Source organism: Saccopteryx bilineata, chromosome 1 (genome assembly GCF_036850765.1).
Source record: "Saccopteryx bilineata isolate mSacBil1 chromosome 1, mSacBil1_pri_phased_curated, whole genome shotgun sequence".
Lineage (NCBI taxonomy): Eukaryota > Metazoa > Chordata > Mammalia > Chiroptera > Emballonuridae > Saccopteryx > Saccopteryx bilineata.
The window spans coordinates 186,863,082-186,882,249 of NC_089490.1; the positions used below are offsets into that span (position 1 = coordinate 186,863,082).

Sequence of the window (19,168 nt, forward strand, 5' to 3'; positions counted from 1 at the left end):
GAGGCCAGAAAAGTGTGGCCCTGTTTCTCACCATTTCTCAAACACTGACTGCCATCCTGGATTACATTTTGGTTGGGGGGGGGGGGCATCTATCCCAATGACTTTAAAGGCAAGCATGGGCTTTTTCTAAGAGTTCACTAATGAGGAAGAGAGAGAATTCAAATAACGATGTGCAGGACATTTGGTAGCAAAGTTATGGATGTTTCTCACTGAAAACAAACTAAACAAAAGTGGGAAATCACCATGACAACTAAAGAGAGAAGCAACTGGATTCCAGAGTTGCCAGCAGCTCTCTCCAGGACTCAGTGAAGGGTCTGAGAAGGCATGTCAGTGGAAAACAAGTCATGTGAATTCAGGCGAGTGAATCTTTGAGACAGGAAATGGTCCAGGTGATTGGAGTACTCTATCTCTCAGCTGAGTAAGAAAGTGTCACATTAGCCTACAGAAGAAACAAAGGGTGTTTTTCAGTGTATTTCCTCTCCTACTCCGCAGTTCCATGCTCATTTCCGGTTCTGTGTTCCCCAGTCAGCCCCATTTCTCTCCAACCTGCAATATCAGATACATGTTTATCCTTTAAAGTGCAGTCCCCTCCCGGAGAGGTGTGTGTACAATCCTCTGTACACTCTATTAAAGCATCTAATATTTGTTCCATGTCCTGTCATTTTCAATAGGAAACATTACTTTAGGATCTACTCTTAAATAATCAACCACTTATGGCCCTAGTCAGTTGACTCAGCAGTAGAGCATTGGCCCAGTATGTGGAAGTCCCAGGTTTAATTCCTGGTTAGGACACACAGGAGAAATGACCATCTGCTTCTCCATCCCTCCCCCCTCCTCTTTCACAGCCATGGCTCAAATGAGCAACTTGGCCCCGGGTGCTGAGGATGGCTCCGTAGCCTTGCCTCAGGCGCTAAAATAGTTCAGTTACCAAGCAACGGAGCAGTGGCCCCAGATGGGCAGAACATCAGTCCCAGACGGGGGTTTGCCGGGTGGATCTGGGTCAGGGCGCATGCGGGAGTCTGTCTCTCCACCTCCCTGCCCCTCACTTGATTAAATAAATAAATAAATAAATAAATATATAAAAATAATTATTTATGTATTGAGTGCTTGAACACTGCCAGAGATTAAAAGAAAAATATATATAATGCTTTGCCTATGTTCCCAGGGTAAAACAAACCCTATACAAAAGAAAATAATGGCCACATAAGCCAATCCGACATGATATGCTACGGCTAGGAATGCCTGCATTCTTCCAAAAGAAGAAGAAATCCAAAGGGGGGCCACCTTCATGTTGGAGGAAAATACCAAGCCAAGCCCAAATGAGGCCCCAGGATATAGGCACTTAGAAAGAGCAAGATCCCAGACTGGAGCTCAGCCTTTTCCAAAGACAGTGACAGCAACTGGCAATTGAAAGCTTGATCTGATGGAGTTAACACAGCTTAGTGATTAAAAGTAAATAGACTGCCTCTACCACCTGCCGGATGTGTGCTGGCAGGCAAGTCACTTCACTACTCTAAGCCTCGGTCCCGGTCCCTCATCTTCAAAGGGGAGAATCGCCACCATGGGGCTTTGATGGATTAAATGAGACAATGCAGGCAAAGCCCTTAGTGGGCAGTAGCACTTACGCAGTGGCAGTAGTTTCTCACTGAAGTTGAGTGGGTAGAGGACTTGATGAATGGACATTGGAAAGTCACTGTAATTCTTGAGCAGGATATTGGCCTTAATTAAGGTGGGTGTTGAGGAGATTAATCTGACCATGGTTTGAAGGATTGATGAAAGGAAGGGTCTGAAAACGGGGTTATGTCAGGAGGCTGTAAGGAACCTTGGCTTGGTTTTATGAGGAACTGGGTGAGGAAGGAGGTCGTGAAAACTGAGGGAGACATAGGATGGAAGGAGGAGAAAAGAATCTTTGGAGTCTGGTGGTTTCACACAGGGGTGGAGAGACAAATGGGGTTCATCAAAGATGGTCCCCAAAATCTGAGTTGTAGAAACTGGGCAAGCCAGTGACAGACCCTTCCACTCATCCCTTAGGTGGGGAAAGTTAAGGTGGTCAGGGGTGCGAGAAGGCAGTGACTCTGTGTTCTTCTTGTGTCCTCAGCACTAGAACACTAACTCACACACAGCAGAGGCCCAAAAAGTATTTTTGAATGAATGAATGAAGAGATAGACAGATAGAACATTGTGCACCTACAAATAAAATAAACTCTGCACAATGACATAAAGTCAATAGTTTTTATATTGTGAACAATAAATCAGCCTGCAATGGGAATTCACATTTAATCTAGGAAGAAAAATGTCTGTTTCTTGAGGAAAAAAAAGAAATTAAAAGAAAAACAGTTCATTCAACTAGAAAGTAGGAACTCGAAACTCAAACACTGATACAAAGGGAATATTCTAATTCTGAGAACATAAAATAAACATATTTAAAATACGGGAGAATTTAAAAAAAAAAAAAAGCTGTTCTGGTACCGTATTGTTTTATCCTTTCCATCCTGGGAACAAAAACAGAATAAAAGAAAAGGATAAAAGAAACCCCTTACTCGCTTGTTAGAAGAAGAAAAGCGCGACTTGAAGTTCCTACCGGGCAGATGTCAGTTGAAAGCTCTGCTCATGGAAGGATGCTGCCGTGTCAAACTCGGTTGGATAATTTCAGACGAACGTGTCATGTGTGACACGGAAACATGGCACGCTGTACGTTAGTGATTCCCAAGTGCTCGGCTCAGGCAGCGCGGTGGGTGCGGGGAGCGCTCTTCCTCTCTCTGCACACGGGCACTTGCAGAGCAGAGGGGGCAGTGCTTGTGGTGGAAATTACTTTAGTCAGAAAAAGAATCCATGTACAATATGCCCCTTCTTACATCTTTCAGACAATGCATTGTATTAAAGAGGCATGTTTTTGATTAATGTTTTATAAACATTTTTCAGCATGACAGCTTAAAGTCCCTGTAAAATTGTAAATGCATGCCTGGTGTTTACTTTCATAAAGTCAAATGCCATCTCGTGAAGTCTGGTTGGATCCTGTCAGCCGCGGTGACACCAACTCGGTACCTGGGAGCATTAAAATTAATCGCCTTCATTTATATCACGGCGGTGATAGAAAGATGAAAAGAGTCCCATATTTAAATTTTACTTTTAAAAGAAAACTCTTTCTAGTAAGTTTGTTTGGTTTTAAAAAAAAACCATTGCGTTTTTCTTTTCTAATTAACGACTGTGATAAAAATGCAGTCGTCGTCAGCACAGTAACTTTATGATGGGCTCTGGGAAAAGACAGACCCGTTCATTCATTCAGCACACTCCCTTTGAGCTCCTACTGAGTGCTCAGCAGTGAAGAAGAAAGAGTCTCGGACCCTTGGTGACTCAGTGAGGAAGACACCCAAGCATTAGACAGCAGTACCGAGGGCTGGGACACTAGGCTGAATGTGCCCCAGGTTAGGTGAGTGTCGACTAGAAGGATCCAAAGGCCAGTATGGGGACTCTGAGGATGACATCCCAGAAGAGGCAACTTACTATCTAAGGGCTAAAAGATTGAGCCAGTCAAGAAGCAGGTGACAGACATTCTAGACAAAAGGAAGTCATGTGCAAAGGCCTCCAGGTGACACAGTGTGCAGGTGTGGCCCATGGGCGAGGCGGAGTGCGGTGGGCCCATGGACTCCTCACAGCTGGAGCACAGAGGTAGGAGAGGGGAGGAGTGTTGGGACAAAGGAGGGTTGGGGGCCAGGTCCTGAAGGTCCTTGTCCTGCGTGGTAAACTCCTGTGTGATTTGACATAGACCGATTTGTACTCAACAGTGGTCGCTCTGCTCGCAGAGTAGGACATAGCTTGGACAGGACCAGCCTGTTTGGAAGTAATGTGGAAAGTGCAGCTGAGAGTGTGCCCTGAAAAAAGGCGGTGGGAGGGAGGCGAGTGGTCCCGGGCGCCCAGTGCGTTAGTTCAACGCAGGGTGATGTCACACCCTGCTTCCGGCACGCCCAGCCTTTCACAGAGTGGGTCATCAGTTACATGCATGCTGGCTGAGTGAACAAACGAACGACCAGGTGCATTGTTACACGGGTGAGTGAAGGGGCTGGAAAGCGGTGCATTGCGTAGGTTTCTGAAATAAGAGGTACAGCGGGCTTTCTCTCATTGACTTGAGGAACAGATTTTGCCAAATTCGTGGCCAGGTGTCAGAAATCACAGTATGGTGAGCGCAGTGGCCCTTGCAGCTTCCTGACCTCTCCGATTGTCATCCTCATCGTGCCAGACACATGTCAGAGATGCCCTAGAACAGAAAGGTAAAACTCACAGCTTTCCAAGAGTTGCTGCCCTCGCATTGTGCGTGGTGCAGAGCAGAAGTGGAGGGAAGTTGACGGAAAGCAAAGTTTGAGATAAATCAGAAATTGAAAAGAAACTCTAATATTTGAAAAGAAGAATAGCTAATTGAATGATTAAAACATGAGGCAGACTTTAAGATGAAGGGAAAACAAAGGTTCCAAAAACAAACAACATAACTTGAATCACTGGAGTCCCCTCCCCAGCCAAGTGATTGACTCATGAATCCACCATGTGACAAGGGAGAACACATGTCAAAGGGAAGTGGGTCCCAGTCTCTGAAAAGTTAGTGTTTTTTTCCCTCCGATTTATTATTTTTAGTCATATTTTTACCACTAGTCACTTGGAGTGTTGGTGGTAGGAAATTGGATGAGTGATTAACAAGAAGGCACATAAAACGCTGAGATTCAGCAGGTATCTGCAGCAGCCACAGTCCTCGTGGGTCCCTCCTCTCCCTCAAGCATGGCTGGGATTCAAGGCCACATAAGGACCTCTCATGTGCCACCTCCCTGTGCCAGCAGGATCTGGCAGGAAAACAGGAGCTGCTCTTCAGTAGAAAGGAGACCAGACGGTGTCGGAACACTGCGAGGGGAACCCAGGACAGCGAGGAAACAAAGGAGTAATAACTGGGAAGTAGTCCGAGTGGGGGGAACAGAAGGAAGAAGTTGGGGTTCTCCGAACCGAGAAGCCTGGAGGAGAGGATGGGGACTCTGACCTCCAAGGAGGGCACAGTGACCTGTCCCTGGAGCTGACTCAGCTGCCCCGTGGAGGTGCTGTTGCTGGCAGGAACCCAAGCCCTGTCCTTCTCTGGCCTTCCTCTGGTGTCCCCTCTGGGCGGAACCGCGCAGGGGGCTGACTGGCCAGGAGGAGGGAGGGGCCAGGGCTGAAGACCCAGCACAGCCAGTAGAGACTTTCTACCCGTTAGTATTAGGGTCCAAAGAAGAGGGAAGGTCACTTGAACACTGGGAGCTTCGTGAGGGTACAGACTTGGCTCACCATTCAGTCCCTGCCCCCTGGCTGCCATGGTAGTCCTCACGCTTACTTAGCTTCTGGTCCACATGGAGCCACAGGACACTCCCCTCCCCCCCAGAAGAACAAGTTCTAAGACTTCTGGCCTGGAGGGCTTTTTGCACAGCAGACCCCACCCCCACTCCCCACCCCGCTTCCTGGAGCTGCAGTCCCCGTGGCATCTGGAAGTGAAGACCTCGGACATCTAACCTGATGCAGAGAACCGGACATCCAAGTCGCCCACACTGCAGTTCTGACTTCACCACTTGGGAAACGTTCCCATTTCCTCACGAGTGAAATGGTGCAGACGGTCGTTTTCATCCACCTCCCAGGGTCGTTGGGAGGCTGAGTTCAGTTCATGTGTGACAGACAGCTTGGGACCTCTAGCAAGCGCTCACTGTGCGCTGACCATGACTGCCACTATTGCTGCCTTCAGTACGTGACTCGCACATGCAGGTGCCTTCCGGGTGTCGCGTGCAGTAAGACAGCTTGTACACCTTGCAGTCAATCTCTTGTTTACTTACGGTAGCAGCAGCCCGTGACAGTCCCCCTGGTTCCCATTCTGCGCCCATTTCAACTGAATGACACAAGTCTCAGCCAGGAAAGGATCCCTCAGGTGTATCAGCTGAACACCCATGGCCCTTGAGTTTTGGGGCAGAAACCCCTGCTCTGATTATTTTTGAGGGACCAATATCCCCATGTTTCTATCACTTACTCCCTGTAGCCCCTATTTCTCCCCCTCCCCGACCCCCAACTCCTTAGCCTCATCTTTTCTAGACCAAGTCATCTTCCCTGAAACAGGAGCGGTATGTTCATGTCTTGTTTCCTCATCATCAAAACTTTCCAGGTCTGCAATGCTGCTTTTCAACTATAAATAGATTAAGCGCATTATTTTATTTTATTTTTTTAAAGAAAGCTCTTTTGATTTCTATATCGGTCAGAAGACAGAAACTGCAGAACCTAAATTGTGTACTTCTAAAGCTCTGAGAGAGACGTTGTTGGGGAAGAGTTAAGTGTTTTTTGTTTACGGCAAGGATATGCGAGGCTATGAAAGAGAAAGCAACCATGAAATACATTTTTTCATAAAGGGTTGAAATTTATTAGAGGGTAGAAATAATTGAAGAAGCAGAGCTTTCCCTCACTGGGTTATAATAGAAAGTTATTTATGCAGCATCATTGTGCATGTTTAGGAGCTTGGGCCCCTGTCAGAGGCAGTTCTCAGAGAATCAAGAGGAAAGCTAGGCTGTTCTAGCTATTCAGTTGAAATAACTGACATCTATACACAATAGTTCTGACAATGGGGCCATATTAAGACAATTGGTAGTAATAGTTAAACTGCCAGTGTCTGAATTGCATTATAGAAGCTTAATAGGCACACACTCTGGTCAGCGGCTTACAAAATGTCACACCTTTCCTTTGGTGTGACAGAGTGCTAGACTCATGAAGTAGTATTCATTTCCCTGAGTTCCATTAAAATTTCAACATGGGGCTTAAACACTCGGCACTAATCTTAGGGTTCACCTGCCATATGCAACATTGCATAAAATGCTTTGAGATCCTTGACCCAATGAGAACATTGCAAAGTCTTTATTCATATTCACTTGGCTGAAGCACCTCCTCCATATAGCAGTATATACCATACATTATCTGACCATATCCTTCCAACTCTCAAAAGTGAACTCTGGGGCTTTGAACTGCGGACAGGCAGGCCTCCCTAAAGACTAACAGACCGTTTCATGACAAAGCAAGAAAAAAAAATCCATTTGGAACTTTCTGCCTCTCATATTTTTTAGCCTTCCTGAAGCAACTCTATTCCACCCCTTCTGTCCTCCCCTAGTTAGACAGCTGCTAACTTGCAGCAAGAGTTACTGGTGCCCTCAAATACCACCTTTTCAGCTTTAACTGCTTCTAAGCAGAGCTTGGAGCTTGATATAGTGAAAAGAGCACGAGCAGGTTGGTGATTCATTTGAGACCTTCCCTTTTCAGTCCTGTGAATGCAGACAGGGGAGGACGACAATGACCTATTCCAAAGTTCCAGTTTTAACGGAGAATGTCTTTAATTTGATAACAGACTGGTTTTGCCTCTAGACTTCCTGTCCTCTTTGTTCACCAGGGATTCCCATGCTGAAGATTGTGTTTGCGGGCCACGAGCACCTCTCCTTAATATCCGTCCCTCTGCTCATCTACCACCCAGTCCAGATCCTCCTGGGGAGTGTGTTGGTGCCAACTATAAAGTCTTGGATGGTCTCAAGGCAGAAGGTGAGACTCTGGAAAGATCTTATTTGAATCCAAATCACATTGAAATGCTATTTCTGGCCCTGGCTGGTAGGCTCAGTGGTAGAGCTTTGGCCTGGCGTGTGGATGTCCCGGGTTCGATTCCTGGTCAGGGCACACAGGAGAAGCGTCCATCTGCTTCTCTCTCTCTCTCTCTCTCTCTCTCTCTCTCTTCCCCTTTCGCAGCCATGGCTTGATTGGTTTGAGCGTATCAGCCCTGAGTGATGAGGATGGCTCCTTGGAGCCTCCGCCTCAGGTGCTAAAAATAGCTTGATGGCCCCAGATGGGAGTTGCCTGGTGAATCCTGGTTGGCGCACATGTGGGAGTCTGTCTCTGTGCCTCCCTGTCTTCTCACTTAATAAAACAAAAAACAAAAAAGAAATGCTATTTCTGAATCTTACCTGTTCATACACTTTAACATACTTAGCATATTCTCATTTCTCAAAGTACATGTTTTCTTAACTAAATCAAATAATGATGATGCATTGATCCATTTTAGTTTGAACAGTTAGGTTGAGGGCTACATATTTTGTATTGTTATAAAAATATAGCTGTACTTAAAATACAGCATGTGAAGCCCTTTTTCATTTGCTCATATTGAAAGGCATATTGCAATGAGGTAAAGGTTCGGTAAATACTCAAAACATGTACCCCCTCCACTCGGGAGCACACCGTTGGTGCCCACCTTGACCTCATCTGTGTGTCCTGACTTCACCTGCTGGTCTACATATGCTAGCACCTGGCTTTAACAGGATGCCTACTTTATTTTTAATCCTCTAGACACACAATAATGTCTTTGCACAGCAAAACTGTGTTTGGACATCAAAAAGTAAAATTCTAGTAGCAAAAGAACCCACACAATATCAAGTTCACCACACTTAGCTCAGAGTCTTGTTACTTCTTTGATATTTGTAGATTCAATTTCCTAAATTTTCAGCCAAAATAAAATCAGCTGGTTGAGTCACAGAAAGTTTCAAAGCTGTGTATACCATGGACACGCTCACAGAGCTGGTTCCCTCCCAGGCCTTGGGCTTCTCAGGACTTCGTTCCTCTGGAAACTGTGGTGACTGTTGTCAGGAGATGAGTATGAAGGAGAGACAGCCAGTGACAGAATGCCCTGCGCTCTGTCCTCAGGGTCCTGAAAACAGAAGAGCCACACTACCAGCTCTTGAGTGCTGTGTGCAAAGCACGTCCCAACCTTCCCCTGGTCCAGAGTGAACCCCTAAGCCAGAGGCTGGCTCTGCCTCCCTCTCACTGGTGACCTTAGGCACATCACTTCTCTGTCCCTCAGTTTCTGCCACACTAAGACTACCGATAACATCTACTCTTTGGAGGTGTGGCAGAGGATGTGCCAGGTGTTAGACAAAAGCTAGAAGTTGTGATTATCATTATTGACCCTGCTGTTCATTAGTATGTATGACACGGTTTGTAACGAGCTCCGCCACCCCCATTGTACCAAGGCCTATGGGGGGACTTCAGTCGGTGCCAGATTTAGGACTTGAACCCTGGTCTCTTTGGTCCACATAATCTTTTCCCTACACCATGAGGACACTCCAAGCAAAAATACAACATTGCTTTTTGAAGGAGTACCCTAGGTCCCAGGATCCTACCTGGAAAGGTTAACAGATCCTACATGTCACTCATTCAGTTACATAACAAAACGTTGGTGCGCCCCATTCGGTGCTGGGTACACTCCGCGCCCTGGTCTCTCCCACGCAGAGTTAGGAGAGGAGCAGCTCAGTACCTTTTACTTTACTATTTATTTATTTTGAAAACTTCCATTCTTATTTATCAATGTGTGTGTGCATTATCGACCGGAATTTCTACATATAAATTTTGACAAAGAATGAAGAAAATTTTGAAAATCCTAATACTCTATCAATAATATGTAGTCATAGTGAACAGCTGGTCATGTTCCCTTCGCACAGAAACCACTCCAAACCAGGAGGCCGCTGTCTCACGTAGAATAATCCAGAAGGCCCAGAAAGTTGTCCACGCCGTTGGAGCACAAACACAAACCCAAAGTATCCATCCTAAGAGCATCCACGACTGTTTTGCAGACAGTACCGAGACCACCTCCTGCACAGCAGGACTGGGAGTCGCCAGGCCCGGCTGGGGGGATGGCAGTCCGCTGGCCAGTGAGGCGATCGATCTGTAATGGAGGTTTGGCTCGGTGGCTATATAATGCTGTCTGGGCGGGCCTCTTCTTCCTGCCAGGAGCATAAATGATCTGGTGTTATTGACGTCTCCCGGGCTCATGGATACTGTCTGACTTGTGTGTTCTCCTTTCTTGCAGGGGGTCAAGCTGACGAGGCCAACAGTATAACGCAGGGCGTGTGCGCTGCGCGGTGGTGTATATACGTACAGGACTGGACAAACAGTTCCGAAGACTCGTGCTCGTGAATGTCGCTCCGACGCATATTTTATTTTTTTACACAAGAAAATGCTATAACTGCTGAAGTGCCTTAAAAATGTATTTGACAAGAGCGTTATTTCCAAAACCCACTTTTTTGGTTACTGCGGGGGGGGGGGGGGGGTACAGTATTTCGGAGTTGTTGAATTTTTTTTTCCTAACAAAGGGAACAGTCACCGGAAGTGACAAGAGCCCCACCTTTGTGCAATATGACTCTAATAGTTACTGTACTGTTCGAAATGAGGTCAAACCATCAGAAAAATGCCCTTCTGATGAGATTGAAAATTTCCAAAGTCTTACTCACAAATACTTTGATTTACTGTGTGATTTTTTTTCTACAACTGTGACATGCCTCTTATCAACTCAGCAGGGGTCATAGACTGAATAGACGCGGAAAAGCACTATCTGCGTCTCTTGACATCTGTTTCTCAGACATTCCTTCAAATAGTTTTCACACAGAAATCCCTCTCTTCTGTGATAAGAGATCATGATATTATATGTCTTAAATTTATTATAAGCTGCTTCAAAGGAAAGGCCTGATATTTGAATTATGAGTAAATTAAGTGAAGTTTTGAGGGAAACTACAGGGTTTGGTTTTCAGGGTTTTTTTTTTTATTGCATTTCATATGTTTTTTTCTTTTTCTTCCATAATTTCTGTCCCGTTTTCCAACACACTCGCGAACTCCTCTCACAGCCTAGAGTGAGACACGCAAGTGCTGTGATCAATTTGCGAGCAGCGGCCAGCAATGACGGGGCCTGCTCACATTCCACGGTCAGGAACAAAAACACGCTCTGTTACACAGAAGACGTGCTGAGCACAGATCACCCCTCTTAGCCAGAAGCAGCCTGTTACATTTTGAATTAACACATCTGAGACAAGTTATTAATGAGAATTTCCATGGCGGATTTGTTTGCAACATTAAAAAAATCATAATAAAATCGCATTGCTCTTAGGAATAAATGGAAGTATAAAGGTCATAGATGCAAGCAGATGTTACAGACACACATTCTCTCTAGCCAAATAAAAATAAAAGATGGGCATAGGGACTGACCTGTGGTGGCTCAGTGGATAAAGCGTCAACCTGGAAACACTGAGGTTGCCGGTTCAAATCCCTGGCTTGCCTGGTCAAGGCACATATGGGAGTTGATGCTTCCTGCTCCTCCCCCTTCTCTCTCTCTCTCTCATCTCCCCCCTCCTCTCTAAAATGAATAAATAAATAAAAAATAAAAATAAAAAATTAAAAAAAAAAAAAGATGGGCATAGGGAGTGCAAAAACCATTCATTAACCAAAATATCACGTAAAATCAGTGCCCCATTGGACTTCCGCTTTCAAACGAGCGTCCGGTATTTGCTTCCGCCCTGGCGGGAAGATTTTCACAGGCCCAAGCAGAGAACACAGCAAGGGACAGAATTAAGGGAACACTTCTCTGTGACACCCTCCACCCTCTCTGCACGTCCTTTCTTGACTTGACAGCGGTACTGACATCCCGGGTCACACTGAGGCCGCACTCTATCCTGCTCTGCTGGTTTGTTGTTGTTTTGTCAACAACAAAAAGAAGTCATTCCCTTCACTTTACCAAGTTTATCAAGAGTGTAAATGTGTATTTCTTACTACTACGAGGTCTCATCTTATGGTTCTTCTGATTCATTTCAGTATCACTGGATTTCACAAATTTCAGAAGAGTTATCCTCAGTGTCAGTTTTAAAGCTAGTACCAGACCCTGCAAAAAAAAAAACCAAACTATGCTGAACGGGCTATTTGTCGAGAATTTCTGTTGTCAAGGCTTTCTCTTATGTCTAAAACTATAATACTTTGCTTGATACTTTGGATGCTTATGTATGGGACACAGAAAGGTTTTCATGGTTTGTTCCTATACACTTCTTTGAATTTCAGAGTAAATGAAATTGTCTGTTTATCTGTCTGTCTGAGTTATCATAAAAGCTAGCATTAGAATACTGATCCCCCCCAACTTATCTACCTCTATTATCAAACACCTAGAGTAGGTGTGTGATTATGGGATAAAATTCAACTGAAAATGCTATAACATCTTTTGCTTTAAAAAAAAAGTGTTTTGTTTTCAAATAATCTTTTTTTACACAGTGAATTTTGGTGGCTTTAGTAATATGTTTATGCCTTTTTGTTTTTTTATATAAATGCTGTGGCATATTTTTCCATAAAGAACAAAAAAAACAAAATCAAAATTTATTTTTAATTCATGTTTATTGGGATTTAATAATTCATGTCTTAAAATGCTTTATTATGATTAAACACTGTCAAGTTGTCTGTTCTATACATTTGTTTTGTCTCAATGTATTTATGAAAGAAATACATTAGATTATATTTATGTTTAGCCATTTTTCCACCTGGATTTTTTTTTAATGGCTGTTAAGGAATTTTATTTTATAGTGGGGTGATAATGTTAATCTTTTCATATGTTCTTTTCCAAGTTTTAAATTTTTGTGGTTTTTTTTATAATTCCTATTCTGTTTAAAACTAATACACTTCTGGCTAATGTTCAGTGTTTGTTTATGCTAAATACCAAATTTTTTTCCAAAGGACTGGTAAAGTAATGAAGTGGATAATATTATGATGAATGGGAGATGAAAAGAATTCTATGATTAAACAAAGAGACATTTCAGAAAGCACAAGAGAACCTGTGTCTTATTTTTAACCTGATTTCAGATGACTCACAATGCCTTCCAAGTATCTATAGATTTATCTTGATTCACCCAAATGCTATTATATCATTTGTGGCTACACAGACACAAGCTCCATTGTCTTTCCAGGTATCCATCTCAATACCTTCAGCACACCATAACTTTAACATCCAGAAACAACCCTTGCTTTTTTGTTAGAAATATGTGTTCTCTGCATCCAAGTTGAGGACTGAAAGAGACTTTAGGTGATCTGACTTTTAGTCACCCTCGTCATTCTTTTGAGGGATGGGAGAGATGAAACCTTAGAATGCCGCTTCCAAACCCAGTGTTTCTTTATGAGCAAGTCACTTTATTTGAATTCCATGCTTTCTGTCCTTGTTTTGCTGCTGCCTTGGCTTAGCTATCCTCATCTTCCTGCAAGCTGACAAAGATGTCACCTGCCCACCAGGCTTTCCTGCTTCCCCAGCTGGTGTGAGGCTCCCTGTGACGTGCCCTGAAACCTCTGCATTGTCTGATTATGACTTTATGTTTCTGTCTCCTCCTCCATGGTCCTCATCTTTCTCTGCTGTGCCTAACACAGTGCCTGGCTCAGAGCGGTAGCCAAGTAAAAATTGTATATTGATTTTCCAAATTGTGGTCTTAATACGTAGGACATGAACCTTGGAAAGTTTGAGAGCTCTTACTATAGATATACTTCAAGCTAGTGATCTTGCTTACTTTGGATATATAGCAGAAGTGAGATTGCTGGATGATAGGGTCATTCTATTTTTAATTTCTTGTGGAACCTCCATACTGTTTTCCTTAGTGGCTCTTTTTGCAGTTCTAAAACACACACCCCTTACCAAAAAAAATAATTAAAAAAATAAAAGCCTTTAATAAAAATCCACTTTACACTAGAGCTTTCTGTTTATTTGAGAGGAAATTAAATAAAAGGTTCAACATCCACCAAGAGGTGATACAGGGGAGAGGAAATAAAACAATCCAGTAGGAAAGACACCAAGTCGTGAGCAGGAATTTTGTGGTCAGAAGAATGGGAGTCCCCAGAACTCATGGCGGGAGAATACTTCACACAGAACGGGAAGTGCATTCTTAAACCATTACATCCAAATGTAAGTTAGGGAATGGCAACGCTGGTAGCTAATATTCAGCATTCTGTAGTATGAATACACCCACCCTGGCGATTTCCAACAACCAACATACTCTTCCTACAGGTGGTCTTAGGAAGAGGTGTGGGGACTGGCTCTTGTGAGATGAAACTGGCCCTGCAGGTCATGCTAGGTTCTTTACCAGAGTTTTCATTTGGTTCTTTCAAGAACCCTAGGAGATATACCATTATTATCCCCATTGTACAGATAAGGAAACTGCATCCAGAAAGATAAAGCAAGCTTTACAACTAACTCCTAATTGGTAGAGTTAAGATTTGAACTCAGATTTTTCTGACTCCCAGTGCCCACATGACTAACCACTGAGTCCTCCACGGCCCTAAAGCTACGTGTTCCTTATAAGGTCGTATCTTCTCATCTGCTAAAATCCAGTACACCAGCAATGATTCTAAGCTCTCCCTGAGTTCTGCAACCTAGGTTTTGATAAAGGATGTTTTCTTTGCTTTGTGTGGGGCGAATTAAAAGCCCCACATCTCAGAAATGCCAGACAGCTGGAGGAGAGGAGTGTAGGGTTCCTCTCACACACCAGCCCTGGGAGTCCACTGGGGGGAAAAACAGCGCGCTGAGGAGAGAGATGCTGGCCGCAGCCCTGGGGTGTGATCAGTCCCGTTACTGGCTACGCCAGACTTGAAATCCTTGCAGTCTTGTTCATTTGTGCTCACTGCGGGAAGTCCCCTCAGAGTCTGAGTCCTTGAGCCATCAGTGTGGAATCCTGGGCTGCCTGGTTTTGCTGATGCTGCTAGAACCCATCCCGTACGGTTTCCACCAATAAACGTGTCCCATCACGTTCTACCCTGGGACTCACTGCTATTGTCACCTGTGCTGTGCACTCCGGCAATGCCTCTCTTCATAAGCGGCTACCCCCGCCACAGACCTGACATTCCTGTGAGCGTTGAAGAGGGAGCAAAATACCACACGTGTAACTTACTTCTCTGCTCACAAAGCTCTGCACACAGTTTGTCACATGGCCTGGCACTTGGTAATAGCCCAAGAAGCAGCAGATACTATTACTCTTCAACACGGAGGGACCTGGGTAAACCGTATCGGCCATGTGGTCTCGGACATGTGGAGGTCAGGTGTCAGGCTCTGTTCTGCACACTTTCCAATCTATGTGAAAGATCTAAGAAGTCTGTTAAATGTCACTAATCAAGCCAAGAAATGACCAGGGCAGGCGTCTCTACTTCATCAGCTTATGAAGACACCTGATGTTGAATTTTAAGGTGGTTGCAGCAATCCCTGGCTTCCTGCACGGGTTGAAAGGCCCTCCCAGCCCACCTTGGTGGCTTGGGCCTTGCCTTTCTGTGCCAGCTCCAAAGAACTCCCCTCAAAAATGTTGTCCAGTCTTCTCCCACAGCCCTGACGCCGGCTGAGAAACATGACGCAGCTGACAGCTGCCCCGCCATTGACCTCCCGTTACTCAGCCCGTCGGAGAGGCAGCCTGACGGTGGGGCTGCTGCTGCAGCGGACACTCTGCAGTCCTGGCCTCTCTGAGGGCAGTTCCTTGAGCTCTGACTGTGTCCAGACTGAAGTGTCCCCTTTCCACTTCGAGCGCCACCATGGCCCTGGAGTGGCTGCCTGTCCCCTTCACAGCCCCCCACTTCCAGTCACCCCTTTAATGAGAACACTTTCAGGAATTCTGGTCTTCTTTCTTCCCACCAGTGGTGGGACCTTTCGAGCCACTGCTTTCTGTACACCAGCAAGGACCCTAGATAGGTGGCCCTGAGCTCACGTTTCCAGCTTCACTTGGACATTCCCACTCGAGTATCCTCAAGATCCCTCTAACCCCGCATGTCCTAGAGGAAAAGTCAATGCCTCTGTTCTTTCCCTACTCAGTCCTCCCTAAATCAGCTTCCTCTGTTGGCATAGCAACCTCCCCAAACCTGCTTCTATGTTGACATAGCAACCAGGCCTATTGTCCTCCCCCTCAGCCCTCACAGCTCACCTTTGATGTTCAGTTGGCAAATTCTCTTGATTGTATCTGCAAAACCTCTCCTTAATTCCTACCTTATTCTTCATCCCACTGCCACTATCTTAAATTCCTTTTTTAGTGGCTTTCCCTTAAAGCCTTTTATTCCCAGAAGCCCTTTGCTGACATTTATCCATCACTAGCCACAGGCTAGGTGCTCTACTAAATGCTTTACATGAATTATCCCACTGAACCCTTATGACGATGCTGGACATTGGTGTAATTATTCCCATTTTACAGATGAGAAAAATGGAGGCTCCACGAGACCAAGTGCCAGGTGCCAGAGCTTACGAGTGACGAAGTCTGGATTTCCACAGGGATGGCTGACTCGGCCCGTACCTGGCCCTGATCCTCAGTGCTCGGGCTCCTTCTATATCCCCCCACTTGTGAAACCCAGCCCTCGGTTTTCAATTGTATAATGAATGTCTTCACTTGCCAGTTTATCACTTATCAGGTCGTACCAAATTATTATCCATGTGTCCCCCCTCCCCCAATAACTGGCAGAACGCTGGCCGGAGAGTAAGAACCTCAGTACACGTGTACTGAACGATGGGTTAACCCTTCAGGCCCTCCACATTGCTTTTCTGGTTTGGGAGGACAGATGTCTTCAGACTATTTAACGAGCACTATTTTTAGAGAATGGCATGTGACTCTTAATTATCATTTAGAGAATGGGAATCATCATACTAATCTACAGATGTCCCTAAAAGGACCCTTATTAAATGAGAACAATCAGTAAAATTATGATGACAGTTTTGACCCCAGAGTCATTGAGACCTAAAGCATCTAGACTTCAGTCCCCCTCCAGATGCACATCCCTGTTGTGGGCTTCACTTCAGGAGCCATCTCTTTGACCTAAATGCATGTGCAAAGGTCCTGAGGTCAGGGTCAGGAACATAGCCTGGAAGGAGAACATGCCTTTTAGACCCACACTAATCCAGCAGGCTCTGCCTCTCAAGCCCCTCATCTGCCTTCTATTTCCCATTCCTCAAGGGCACAAATTCTGGGACATTAACCACTCAGTCCCAAATGCTAAATTAGGATCCAACCAAACCTCAGCTGCCTGAGGAGAGCACATGGGCAGATCCAAGAGAGAATGCTGGGCCAGGTATCACGAGGTCCACGCAGGTCAAATAATTGTAAAGAGAGGCCTGTACCAGAGCCTTTTAACTCTGGGTCACTGGTTCAAATCCAGCCAGGCCTCACTTGACAGAAAATCATTCCAGGCTCCATGGCAGGCTGCTGGAGAGATGGAAAATGAGTTTCTGTCTCCATCCAGCAGCAAGTGTCTGCGTCACACTTGGCCCTGAGCACACTGGACCGTGCGGAGACAGAGTAGAAGTCACGCGGCAGTTGCCCAGGTCCCTGGGGTCAGGACTGGCCTGCATCTCAGCGTTCTCTGCGTGGGGTCTCACCCCTTCCCGGAGTACTTTACTCATCTGGTTGGTTGGGTTTTTTTCTCTGAAGACACTGCTTAACAGGTAGTTGGAAATAGCGCAACAACTGAAAGGAAAAAAATCTGCTTCTGCAGCATTGGAAGGAGAGGGCCAAAATCAGAACAAAAAAAGTTGCTAAATTTTTTTCTAGGCAGAGCTGGGTCAGGCAGGGCCGGACAGGGCAGGGCACAGCTGTTCACAAAGCTTTCTGGGTCAGAGGCACCGGAGGACAGTTCCCTAAGGGATTTTATTGTATCTCACACTTTCCTTCTACAAACCATCTTAGCCACCCATCTAAAGGCACTCCGAGCTTAGAAAGATCCTTCTTCCTTTGCTGAGCACACACCAGCCCTCCCAAACCCTCGAAAGTGTCTACCAAACACCCGCAAAGTGGGTTTTCCTCACCTGCCTTGCCCTGGATTGTTCTGGCAAGTGCAGCAGGGCCGCAAACCTGACAGCCCTGCGCATCCTCAGTCTGGTGCCAGGAGCTTCGTTCTCAAGCTGTCCTGTTTGAGTCTCCCCGGAAGTGGCTGCTGAGTCCCCCTCCTGAGTCATTCAAGTTCTCCCAAGACACAGTGGCTCTGAACGGAACAAGCCCACTTGTTGGTGTGGGTCCATCCCCAGCGAGCTTGCTGTCTGGAGCCTCCTTCCACCAGCATGGGGCAGACGGCACTGTTCCCTCTGCCAAATCACCACGGAATGGCCAACCCTCTCGAGCATCAGAGACGAGTTTCATGACTCCAGTTCACCTGGCTTGTGGGCACCTGGCCAAGGTGTGCCGGGGGTGAGGGGACCTTCTGAGCTGTGTCCAGGAGCAACAAACCAGGGAACCCACTGCCACGGTTCTGTCCCTGGGAAACCTGCCTTCTCCGCCTTTCTCTGAGTCCCTCCAGCCCTGTCTGGACAGAAGTGGAGCCCCCAACATGAGCTTGGTCTCCTGCTGGCTCGGTTGAACCGGGGAGGAGAGACCAGAGCCCTGGGAGGCCCTACACCCAGGGCCACCTGCATCAAGCCAGAGCCTTCGCTCCAGACTTTTTCTCTTCCCCAGTCTTCTGAGCCCTCCCCATCTCCTGAAGCAGAAAGAAGCCCCCAATTTCCACGTTTCTTCCTGCTCCCCCTCTGTCGGACACGCTGGTTTTGCTAAAGAGAGACCTCGTGTCTGCCGCTGTTCCCACGTCCCCGCAGAATCCCCGCTGCACGTGAATGGTGGGGTGGGGGAGGGGCTCTGTCCCTGTGCACAGTCGCTGTGATGGCACACGGTGTCGTTTCCCCTGCCACACTGCACAGGAGCTGGGTTTTAAAGTCGTGTCCGGTGGAGGCATGCACACGCGCGCCTGTGTGCTTAGTTCAAGTCAGACACGCGCACAGAACGCGTGTTGAGAATGGAGCAGGCGCGCACTTGGAGGAGTCCTGCCCTGGCCCCTCGGGGCTCCCACCTCTCCGGCTCGCTCTGCTGCCGGGGCCTGGTTGGCAGTCACCTGGGCCGCCTTGCTTTGCCCAGAGTCCCCAAGGCTTCTTCCAAATGCAGCCTCTTGGCTCGCCCCTAGTAGAAGAAATAGAGAACAAGAGACCTGCAGTACACAGACCCTGAACGGACAGACGCCATTGGAGGGTTGTTCGGCTGCCCACATGGGGGAGGTACACAGAAGAGTCGAGGTCAGCAGAGGGGAAGGCCACCAAGAGAGGACGCCAGCCCTCCAGGTTGAAGCTGGATGAAGCAGGCTGTGGGCCCGGGCACCTGCACTACTCTCACCTTGGAGCGGGACCCCCGGGGAAAGGGCTCCCCCTGCTGGCGGGCCAAGCAGCGTGCAGACAAAAGGAGGCGGCTGTCTGTGCGCTCTGGATTCCTCTCCGGCTGTGCTTCCGGAAGAACGAAGAACGGGTCCTGGGAAGGCCAAAGGCTTGCCTGCCTTGCCCTGTTGAGAGGCTGTTAGGAAGGGCAAG

At 46.5% G+C, this 19,168-nt stretch overlaps 1 protein-coding gene across 2 annotated transcripts in view; it reads left to right on the forward strand.

Annotated features, from left to right (window-relative positions):
• The window catches only part of SLC10A7 (solute carrier family 10 member 7), a 223,466-nt gene extending 211,417 nt beyond the window's left edge, over positions 1–12,049 (forward strand). For both annotated transcript variants that reach the window (XM_066232441.1, XM_066232432.1), the window contains 2 exons: positions 7,427–7,572; positions 9,884–12,049. In XM_066232441.1, coding sequence (XP_066088538.1) covers positions 7,427–7,572; positions 9,884–9,913 — 176 coding nt within the window. In that variant the 3' untranslated portion in view covers positions 9,914–12,049. The remainder of the gene's footprint in view (positions 1–7,426; positions 7,573–9,883) is intronic.
• Positions 12,050–19,168: the final 7,119 nt, after the last annotated feature.